Source organism: Gekko japonicus, unplaced genomic scaffold, assembly GCF_001447785.1.
Source record: "Gekko japonicus isolate JY-2015 unplaced genomic scaffold, Gekko_japonicus_V1.1 scaffold1086, whole genome shotgun sequence".
In the NCBI taxonomy this organism is placed as follows: domain Eukaryota; kingdom Metazoa; phylum Chordata; class Lepidosauria; order Squamata; family Gekkonidae; genus Gekko; species Gekko japonicus.
The window spans coordinates 146,090-157,431 of record NW_015165270.1 but is presented as its reverse complement, the minus strand read 5'-3'; the positions used below and the strand labels follow the sequence as shown (position 1 = coordinate 157,431).

Below are 11,342 nucleotides of genomic sequence, written 5' to 3'. Positions count from 1 at the left end.
CTTCAGCTTCAGTATCTGGCCTTACAGGGAACAGTCAGGGTTGATTTCTTTTAGGATTGACTGATTTGATCTCCTTGCAGTCCAAGGGACTCTCAAAAGTATTCTCCAGCACCATGATTCGAAAGCATCTATTCTTCGGCGCTCGGCGTTCCTTTTGGTCCTACTTTCGCAGCCATACATTACTACTGGGAACAATGCTCCCTCTAAGCTATGGAGTCCAGTGAGCAAAAAATCTATTTTGTGAGCTACTGGCATTAAAGTTGTGAGCAGGTGATTTGGCTACTGCATAAATGAGTTTGCTCTCGAGCCATCCTTCCTGAGCTAAGACAAAAATGTGTGAGCCGGAGGCTAAAAGACTGTGAGCTAGCTCACACTAACTCAGCTTAAAGGGAACATTGACTGGGAATACCAGTGCTTTGACCATACGGACTTTAGTTGGCAGGGTAATTTCTCTAGTTTTTCTTATGCTGTCTGTTTTGGTAGTAGATTAATTTTAATTGCTGAAATCCTTCCTAGGTATAAAAAATTTCATGGCAACTGTCTTTTTAAATCTTGAGAGATCATTTTGGCAAGATGAATTTAATTTTTCTTATAATGATCATTGTTGTTATCTACCTAACCTAAAGGTCACAGCAGACAGCAAATAGACACTTTTTTCTCTGATGTTGCCTCAAACAGAGCCTCACTATCAAGTAATGATGGTAAAAATGTCCTTGGTTTAGTCATTGTAACTCTCATACACATACAATAGTCTGAAGATGGACATCGGTTGTCAACCTCCACGTGGGGCCTGGATATCTTCCAGAATTACACCTGATCTCCAGATGACAGAAATCAGTTGCCCTGGAGAAAATGGCTGCTTTAGGGGGTGGACTTTATGGCATTATATCCTGCTAAGATCCCTCTCCTCCCCAAACCCAGTCCTCTCCAGCTCCAACCCCAAATCTCCAGGTATATTGCAACCTAGAGTTGGCAACCTTATATCTGTTTCCAATCTTGGTGCTATGCTATTTTCTCTTGTCAATATTGCAAATGCCAGTGGAGGTAGTTCACTTACTCATCAACTGGTATACTTATGAATAGCCATATACCTGTAGCCATAATGTTAATGCTACAAGAAGCTGGACTAGTATCTGAGGACCCAGCTTTGAATCCCCACGTGCCATGGAAGCTCGCTGGCTGCCCCTGGGCCAGTCACACTCTCTCTGCCTAACCTACCTCACCAGGTTGTTGTGAGGATAAAATGGAGGAGGGGAGCGTGATGTAAACTGCTTTGGGTCCCCACTGAGGAGAAAGACGGGGTTTAAATGAATTAAATGAATAAAATTGTTTACCCTGGCTCGTTTGTATGCCTGCAAATAAGCTCTGAGGGGTGCTAGATCTCGAGAAGGAGAACAAATTTAACCAAATGTGACTATATTTTTAACACACAAAATGCAGTGCCATACCAGGAGATAAAATCATGCCACCAATTAAGTAAATACTGTTACTGATTTCACTGGGTGAAAATTTCATGCAGCAAATTCAAGCAACTAAAATAATCACCAGATCAAAAGATAGAGGAGGATTATAAAATGATGAATGAATTTCTAAATGACTGTGCTAGGGAGCAGATGGTCACGGAACCTACCAGGGGAGAGGCGAGCCTTGATTTGGCCCTAAGTAACACTCAAGACCTGGTGAGAGATGTAAAAGTGATTGCACCGCTTGAGAACAGTGATCATAATGTTATTGAGTTCAACATTTGAATAGATAGGGAATTGGCCAAAAAGACTGACACAACCACTTTTAACTTTAAAAGGGGTAACTTCTCTGATATGAGGGGGCATGTGGGAAGGAAACTGAAAGGAAAAGTAGAAAGGGTCAAAACCATTGGGGAAGCTTGGAAACTATTTAAAACTACGATCCTAGAAGCTCAGAAAAAATATATTCTGCAGATTAGGAAAGGCACAAACAGGTATAGGAAAAAGCCTGCATGGTTACCAAACAAAGTAAGGGAAGCTGTAAAAGGTAAAAAGGATTCCTTTAAGCAGTGGAAAGCTAGTCACAGTGAGGCTGATAAAACGGAATGCAAGCTATGGCAAATAAAATGCAAGTCTGTGGTCAGGCAGGCAAAAAGGGAATATGAGGAGCATATAGCGAAAAACGTAAAGACCAACAATAAAACTTTCTTCAAGTACATTAGAAGCAGGAAACCAGCCAGGGAGGCAGTGGGGCCCCACTGGTGGACCTCCTGGTGGCACTGGTATTTCTGGCCACTGTGTGACAGAGTGTTGGACTGGATGGGCCTTTGGCCTGATCCAACATTGGCGTCTCTTATGTTCTTATGTAGATTCCATTGATGTAATTTAACTGATGTTCTACTACTTTGTTTGGATGCCGGCAATATCTAGTAGGGAGGTAAGGTAGAGATAGAAATATAGCTGTCAAACACATTCTCAGTCTTCCAGATCCATCAATATGCTATAGTTGCTACGCATTGAAAGAATGAGAAATCTATTCAGGAGGTCAGAAATGCTGATTCTGTTATTCACTATGATTGTGAAAGGGAGGGCAGGAAGGGATGAGCCAGTGCTTGGCTCTTGTGGCCCTTTTTTATATGCCCAGGGTAATGCCAATTGCCACCCTGGTGTCAGGAAGGAATTTTCCTCCAGGCCAGGTTGCCCCAGGGATCCTGGAGGTTTCTTGCCTTCCACTGAGCATAGAGGAAGAGTCACTGGGGGAGTGTGTGCGTGCAGGCGTGTGTGGGGGAAACTGAATTTCCTTCACTGTGCGTGGGGTTGGACTAGATGATCCTTGGGGTACCTTCCAGCTCTGTGCTTCCTTTACTAACTCCGGCTCAAACTAGGTCATTAAAGCTTGTGAAGATTTGGGTTAAGTAATCTTGAACAGGCACTTCATAATTTATGTGAGCTTTTTTTTTGTTTAAATGTTGAGAATATGAAAAGTTTTACAGATAACAGATCAATTGGGATATAAATAAATTAAAAACTCAGAAAACTTATCCTGTAAATCAACGATGACTTTTTAGCAGGTTTCAGTGAGACAAGCAGATGATAAATATACAAGGAACACAACGAATATATCTCCGAATCACTGACTATCTAAAACCTTGTTTCTGTCTCGAAATACCACTGCATATGTTTCGTGTGGTGTGGCATGTGTCCTTCTTATTCATAGGGGTTCTGGTTTGTGGGTAGTAAATGCTAGAGGAACGCCATCTGGCTTATTTTTCGTGATTCGGGGGAAAATGCAGAACGCTGGTAAACGAATGTTACAATTGGCGAGCGCTTGAATGAATGAGGAAACAGCTCTCTTGTCGTGGAGAAGGAAAATCCGTTCCGGGTTTTCTTATCCGCTTTCTGAGTGACAGATTGACATCATTGGAGGCGTGACGAAGGGCTGAGGTGGGGGCTCGGCGCTGAAATGCTGTTGTGCGGAGTGAAGACCATTCTGAAACAGCAACGCTAAAGCACATCGCGGCTTGCAAAGCGATAGCTGCAGACGACAACGGCAAGCCCCCGCCACGGGCTAAATTGGATTTCGCTCCGGTCGCTTACGGACGTCCGTGCTTTGGGGAAACAGCTCCTCACCTTTGTATTTGGTAAGCCTGATCTTTTGCAAGCATTTTGGAGGTCGTTCAGGTGCTGGTGAACGTCTCTGTGTTAAAAAACTCTTGCTGTTTTTGTGCAGCCGACGTTTAGTGGTGCAACACTCCGATTTTAAAAATAAACCGTAGGGAGGGCTCCTTTTTTAAACGCGATGCTATACTTTGGGACAGCTTAAGTGCACGGGGCGGCTGTAGTGGCGTCCAGTGAAGACCTTTGAAGTAAGCAGTTGTGCTCAATCTTGGGGCGCTCCATTTTTATTCCCCCTGCAGCGCGGCTGGAACGTCCTTCCTTTGGGGATCACACAGGCGTTTAGTACAAGATTTCTCGTGTGTATAGAAAGGGCCGAGCTGCATTGTATCTGAGGGTGTTCCCCCCTCCCCTTACTATACGCTAACTGCCTGTAAGCCTGTCAATCAGATCGCAACAGCAACAGGCAAGCACATGGCAAAGTTGCAGAAAGCCATTGCCTTTCCCTGCTTGAATTCGGCTCTCTTCTTATGTCAGCCGCGCTTTGACTCTGCGCCCTTTAATATCGTTGCTTTTTCTCCCTCCAGCAGGCGTTCCTGTTGCACTCTGGCTGTGCTAAGATCGGAGGGGAGAGTCGCGGGCGAAGGACCATGTGGTGAAAAGGACCTGTGAGCCGAGGAAGCTGTCGAGCCACCACGACACGCGCGCGCTTTACGGGGAGGGGAAATCGTGGGTCTGGAAAGGAAAAGAAAGCTCCCAAGTTGGCGGCAGGCAGGACAGGACAGGACGGAACCGACCGTGCCTTTTTTTTGCAAATACTCTTTTTCGAAGCCCTTCCGCGGCTCACAGGCGACGCTCTCCAGCAGTATGGATGCAGCGTGGGATTGAATTGTTGTGGATCGAACGGAACCAGTTTTGCGAAACCAGCTTGATCTCCTTTACCTGGCAGCCAAAAATAAAATAAAATATCGCCTCCTCTGGATTCCCTGTAGCTGAGTGCCTGTCGGCTCGGCGGAGAAAACTGTTTGCTTCACGAACAAGTAACTTTGGAGAGGAGAGGCGGGCAACGCACCCCATTGAATGTTTAAGCTTCGGGAAGAAGGGTGTTTGGGGAGCAGGCAAGTTGGATTTCCTTCTGCTCAGGAAGCAAGGCTTGGTGGTTGCCGTGTGTGCGTAGCAGGAGAGAAGAACACAGAACTTGGCCTCGCCAATCAAAGGGGAGTTAGAGATCAAGGACTGGGGGCGAGCCCCTCTCAATTGGGAATGAGTTCTCCAGCGTTTTAAGACTTGTCGCACGCTGCCTTATGGATCTAACTTAGCAGGGCGGTGCTTTCACGCGGATTTGCCATTCAAATACGTAAGTCTGCCTCCCTCTTATGCTGTCCCCGTTGTCTTGCAATATGGATTTTTGCTGCCTTGTGTGCACGTGTGGGAGCTCCAGTACTAACAGGTGTCCTTGTGCGTCTTTTCCTTCGTCGTTGTGGTGTGTGGTTCCAGGAAAGGCCAAGGCTATCAGTATGCGTATTTTTGTGTGATTCTAATTTGAATAGGCCAGTTGCTCTCTGCTTTTCCTAAAAGACTGCCGAAGTTTAGTTGCAGTCTGGTTTTTCAGGACTGTGAACTTGTTGCTGTGGGCAGAGATAGCCTAGGAATTTTGCAGAGGAGGTGGGACAACTGGATACAAGACCAACGTTGGTTCAAGGGGCTTTTGAGAGACTGATGTTAGCCCTATTGGATAATTGCTTTAAACATTGAGTTTTTCTTCGTCCATTAAGGCAGCCTTGTGTGCATTATATTTTCTGTTGTATGAAAACATTGAAAAGGCAGTTTTTGGTTCTTGGCTGATTACACTAGTACAAAGTTAGTGAACCCACGGGAACATTTAGGCCTAATTCTCAAGTGATTATTGTTGTTGTTCTTCAGTCGCATGGACCACATCATGCCAAGCCCTCCTGTGTTTAATTCAAACATAGTGTTTAATCACTGTGTGTTCATTAGGTAGAATATAAATTCGATTTGAAGACTACTTGGTCCTACATTATCAAAAGTCACATGAGCACAAAAATAGTGTTCCAGAGACTCAGTCTCTTGTAAGTATTGTGTGTCTAGTTTCAGAATTGCTTAACATGGATTTGACTGCTTAATATTCTTTTATCTAGAATGGATATCCATGGTGTGTTTGTGTATATCTGCTTGCCCATGTGAGACAGAAATTTCTAAGCGGTTAAGATGATATGAATTCTTTGCTTGGATAAGATGTACATGTGGCAAGTGGAAGTCTCATTAATACTTATTGTTTACTGTAAGTGTATCAAGTAATTTTTGGCTATTGTAAGTGGCAGTAGTAGCTGTGCTAAAACATTCCGTGAAATTATTCTTTTGACTAGGGCTGCTTTTAATCTGGGGTGTGTATGTGTGTGTTTAATTACATTTAGTCAGCACTGAGGGATTTCCCCTCAGAGAAAGAGTGAGATTTTAGCAGGTCAGTGGAGAGGTGTGGAGGCTGAGAGGAGGAAATGGTGGGTAAGACAGAGATAGAGGCGCTCCCCCCATCCCCATTCCTGTACCCCGCCTCCTTAAAAAAAAACAACCCAGCGGAGGAGGGGATTCTGCATGCTCAGACTAGCAGATGCAGTCTCGGAAAGTCCGCCCTCCTGAGGTAATAGTAACTTCAGCCTTTTGCACTCCTCCTGCAAATGGGGTTGAAAAAAATCTCTTGCTTTCATTCATAACTTTTTTCTCTTCCTCCCTCTCTCTCCCTCTCTCCCTCCCCCCCCCCCCCCCCCCCTCTCTCTCTCTCTCTCTCTCTCTCTCTCTCTCTCTCTCTCTCTCTCTCGTCAGCTCTGCATTCATCGCCTTCTTTGAGCTCCATCCGCAGAGGAGGGGCAGTGCTGCCACCCTCTTCTCACCAGTTTTGTGCTCTGAGGTTTCTCACATCCATTCAGTGTTGGATTTTCAAAGAATTTTTTCCCCAGTAGGAGTTCTCTCTTCAAAAGGCTTTACTACAGGGAGAGAAATGCGTATCTTCATCAGAAAATGCTAGTGTCACATGGGGCACTGTGAAAAATGTTTCAGACTTGTAAAGGACTCCAGGTTTAGGTGTGGGGTCTCTCTACCCCCTCCCTTTTTGGAGAGGAGGGGAGGAATTAAGGTTGCATTCGTAAACATTGTTAACCTGAATGGGATTTACTTCTGAGTATGAATGCTCAGGACTGTTCAGATCTTTGTTGGAATGAGATAAGAATTTAACCCCATTTCATAAATTTGTCTGGCTCTTCCTTAGTATTTGTAGTCCTCTAGCAAGGGGTGGAAAGAAGACCCCCCCCCGCCCAGGTGCCTGCTCTGTTCAGCATTGCCCTTTGTCGTTCCTCCGTGTTTATTCCAAGTCAAAGAAAAGGAAAATGTGAGTGAGGCAGATAAGGTGTGATTTGAATTGGGCAAAGTTCTTTTATCTTAAACTCTGCACCTTCATGCAGGTGATAGGGAGGGAGGAGGGAACCAGAACGGTGACTTGCTTATTGTTTTCTCTGCGTGTTCCAGTCTGACTTGTGCCTGAGAAAGAAAAGGCAGGACTTTCAGCCCTTTGGGTGGGGGCCATGTGCTGAAGAAAGCCTCGTGTTTGCTGTATTAGCTGGTTTGTCAGATTAAGAAATGATTAACATTAGAATTAGTTCATTTGTGAAATTACTAAATGAACCTCATTACTTCAGTTGTCACCTTGGAGGCTTTCGAGGTGGTTCACAGTCTGAATGCCTTAAAGAGAGATTTGGGGTGCTGCAGTGGCTGGGTGGGAAAGCCAGGAAGCCTCTGGTTCAAGTTTCACCTCAGCTAGGAACTTGCTTGGTGACTTCATGCAAGGCATTGTTCTGTCAGCCTTAGTGCCTCTCCATAATATGCCGGCATGACTTACAGGGTGGTTTACGTGAGGTGATTTACGGGAAATACTTTGAAGCATTTAGGAAAGTGGTTATTATATTGATATCAGAGATTGCCTATCTCTGCCTTGCATATTTGGTTGGTTTATGTGAGGAATTCTCAGGTCATTTCCCAAATTAAAAAGTTTTCACACCCTTATACCATAGCATGCTGTCAGAAGAATATGCTTCTTAAAAGGACTTTCCCAAAAAGTTGCTCTGATAGTTGTCTTGTTGGTCCCAGAAAAGACAGAGAAAAATCAACATGGTTCAAATACCGCAGTTGTATATACCTGTGTAGGGGAAATGAAAGGAACCATTTTGAATCTGACTGACTACTCCCCTCCCCTAGGGTTTAGTGAAAGTAATAAATAAGGCTCTTCATTTTTCAGGAAATGTGTATGTCCTTTTGCAAATATCCAATAAATGTCAAGATGTTCCTTTTCTTCTCTGGCATGGGACGCCTCTTTTCACACCCTGCCTTATGGCCCATGAACACCACAAAACCCATTGTATAACAGGATGTTGTTCACATCTGACGTTCTGCTTTAATGTCAGTTAAGTCCTGAACAGAGTTTCAACACTCTCTGATCAGTTGAAGTTGATGGCCTCAAAAGGATGTAACTCTTTTTAGGATCGCTCTGTGTGTACTAGGCTATTTTCATGAAAGTGATATTTCTACCTAGAAAGAATCCTTCAGGAACTTTCCCATTACTGATCCACTTAGGGCATTATGGAATTACAGTTAAAAAGACAAATCTGTTGGCTTGAAGATTAGATCAAAGATAGATATTGGGATATAACTGACGGGCTAAACAGTCCTCCAAAGATCTAGACAAGAGCCTTCAGTTGTAACATTTAGAATATCAGCATGAGAGTCTTGTTCCCAACTCTTGTGGTCTTGAAGCATTTGTTATGTGCTGTTACACATTTGCTATGTTTTAATTTTTGTTGTGCGCTTCTTTGAGCTCTTTTTTGGGAGGGGGGGAGAGAAAAGAGGGTTTTAAATGCATTAAATAAATGCTTAAGACTTTGTGGTAAAGTTCTAACCCAGAGCTAAAGCGAAGCATGAGTCTACCAGAAGCAGTTACAGTCTACTTTACTGTTGATTAAGAGTCAGGTGGGAAGCTCACGTTAACCAAATAAAGTGTGATGAGAGGCATCGTTTGTAGATTTAGAAGATTTTTACTTTTAAAACACTGCAATATCGTTTTATTTACATTTCCCTGCAAAGTCACATCTAATATTTGTTTTCTTAAGTTTTAAAATGGTCTGTGTCCAGGGACCCGGAGCCCATACTGGATACTATGCATCAGTCCTTGAATGAGTTTTACTAGTTAGAGCAATCTGTGTCTTGCCATATACTGTGATGTTGTTGTTGTTTATTAAGCTCTCTGTGACTTGTTCTTTTTTTTTTACCCTTGGTTTTTCTCTCTCTCTCTGTCTTCTAGGACTTCAGATGCATGCCAGGTTCCTGGTGAATGCCAGAAGTAGAGATCACTACAGATGGAGTCCCAAGGTCAACATGGCAGTGGCAGTTCATTAATTGTCCTTCAGCAGCCTTCTTTGGATAGCAGGCAAAGGGTAGACTATGAAAGAGAGGTCCAGCCAACAGCTATCTTGTCCCTGGACCAGATCAAGACCATCAGGGGCAGCAACGAGTACACTGAAGGCCCATCTGTGGTGAAAAAGTCTGCTCCACGGACAGCGCCTAGGCAAGAAAAGCATGAAAGGACTCATGAAATCATACCAATTAATGTGAATAATAATTATGAGCACAGACCCAACCATCCTGGTCACTTGCTGCATCAACATAACTCGAGGGCCCCTGTGTTGAGTAGATCTACGAGCACTGGGAGCGCAGCTAGTTCTGGAAGCAACAGCAGCGCATCTTCAGAGCAGGGCCTGCTGCTGAGGTTACCCCCATCTAGGCCAGGGCCAGGCCACAGGTCTGAAAGGCCAATCTGGACGCAGCCCAAGCCGTCAACTCTAATTGTAGATGAACTGACGGGTCCCTTAAAAGAGGACTTGACGCAGTACAAATTTATCTGTGAACAGTGCGGGAAGTGCAAATGTGGAGAGTGCACAGCACCCAGGGCCTTGCCATCTTGCTTGGCCTGCAACAGGCAGTGCTTGTGCTCAGCAGAGAGTATGGTGGAATACAGCACTTGTATGTGCCTGGTCAAAGGGATCTTCTACCACTGTTCCAATGATGATGAAGGGGACTCTTATGCGGATAATCCTTGCTCTTGTTCTCAGTCACATTGCTGGTCTAGGTACTTATGCATGGGAGCTATATCCTTGGTTTTGCCTTGTTTGCTCTGCTATCCTCCTGCAAAAGGATGCCTAAAACTGTGTCGAGGGTGTTATGACAGGATCAATCGTCCAGGTTGCCGATGTAAGAACTCCAACACTGTTTATTGTAAGCTGGAAAGTTGCCCCTCTAGGGGTCAAGGCAAGCCCTCATGATTTATGGAGGGAAATGTTCGGTTCCTCAGACTCTTTCAGGTTGTGGCTGGCTTTTCTGTCTTGATTGTTTCCCACCAATCCATCCTCCCCATCATTTTCTGTTCTTCCTCTAATGTTCTTTCTTTCCTATGCTGTAGTTTCTTTCAACCAGGGTAAATCAGAGTGTTTCCTTGGTGTTCAGCAAGTGTGGCCCACATACTTGCATCTCAGTTCTTGACTTGGCAAGTAGTCTCAGGTTTGTGAGTAATCCACTCCTGAAAGAAGTAATGAGGGTAATGGGCCATTCTGAAGCCATATTACTCTGCAGACAACTTTCCAAAGATGCTGTTTTGTTTGTTCTCTGCAACTCCTTTTTCACCACCCCACGCTTTCTTAATGCCTTCCAAGCAATTATTTCAAGGTTTTTTCCCATGAAAGAGTTGGATTATGAAACTTTTTTTTTTTTAAGGAAGCATTTGTTATAGTTGGTTTGGAATTTAGTAAACCTTTTTCCCTGCCTTTTCTTCTTAGTGCATCCTGCTTTTTCCTCTTCCTCCTTTAAAAATTTCTGAGTCCAGTCTCTTGGGATCCTTATTTTATTTAGATTGGCTCCTTCACCTGTTATTGCTTACTAGAAGGATCTGCACACTGAAGACGTAATGGCTTCAGATTGCTTCATTAGTTTCTATAGCTTTTATATATGTGCAGGGCCTTTTTGTTTTACGTCTCCGTTCTTTTGATACTAAAGTTGTTGGTTTCTGCACATCTGAGAAATAATCTTTGGGTATCATAAGTTTTAAGTTGTATAAACATTCTTTAGCCTCTTAACATTTCTGTATTTCTGTGGTTTAACAACATTTAACTCAACCCTGTGCTTTCGTAACTTTAGCCCTCTCTGTTTTTATTGCCTTAGCCACAAATTGTGGTGCTTTTTTGTATATTTTATGTATAAAACACAAAGTTGAATTCTGACTATTTTTAAGACAAAGGTCTGTCAAAACTTTTTTATTGTAAAGAATATTTATTATGTGAATCTTTATTATTTTATGATATTTATTACAAAGAACTGTTCCAAAAATGTACTCCTGTCTGAATATAACAAAATATCAATACTTAACGAAAATAAGGGTGACACGAAGAAAGTACATATGTTAAACTATAATGCAGAAAATATAATAATTAATGAAAATGCCTCGGGTTCTTTATTTTTTAATACAACAGTAAGTTGTGTTGATGATATTAGTAAGAGGATTGCTGCTTCTGTTCTTTCTCAATTTTTATCATGACTGTGAAACCACAGCTAGTATTCTCTTTTTATTCACTTTCTTTGTTGTTGCCATTGTCAAAATAGTTTTTGCTCTGAGATGTTTAAGAGCATTCACATATGTTCAGTCAGGTGTCC

At 43.3% G+C, this 11,342-nt stretch overlaps 1 protein-coding gene across 4 annotated transcripts; it reads left to right on the top strand.

Annotated features, from left to right (window-relative positions):
- Nucleotides 1-3,447: 3,447 nt before the first annotated feature.
- SPRY1 (sprouty RTK signaling antagonist 1) lies at nucleotides 3,448-10,826 on the top strand. 4 transcript variants are annotated; one of them, XM_015410221.1, is made up of 3 exons: nucleotides 3,448-3,604; nucleotides 4,169-4,935; nucleotides 8,944-10,826. In XM_015410221.1, the coding sequence occupies exon 3, from the start codon at nucleotides 8,999-9,001 to the stop codon at nucleotides 9,959-9,961; it is 963 nt and encodes a 320-aa protein (XP_015265707.1). In that variant the 5' UTR covers nucleotides 3,448-3,604; nucleotides 4,169-4,935; nucleotides 8,944-8,998; the 3' UTR covers nucleotides 9,962-10,826. The 4 variants fall into 4 exon arrangements, with proteins under 4 accessions (XP_015265707.1, XP_015265706.1, XP_015265709.1 ...); XM_015410220.1 differs by having other exon boundaries at nucleotides 4,166-4,935; XM_015410223.1 differs by lacking the exons at nucleotides 3,448-3,604; nucleotides 4,169-4,935 and adding an exon at nucleotides 6,219-6,237.
- The last annotated feature ends 516 nt before the right edge of the window (nucleotides 10,827-11,342 follow it).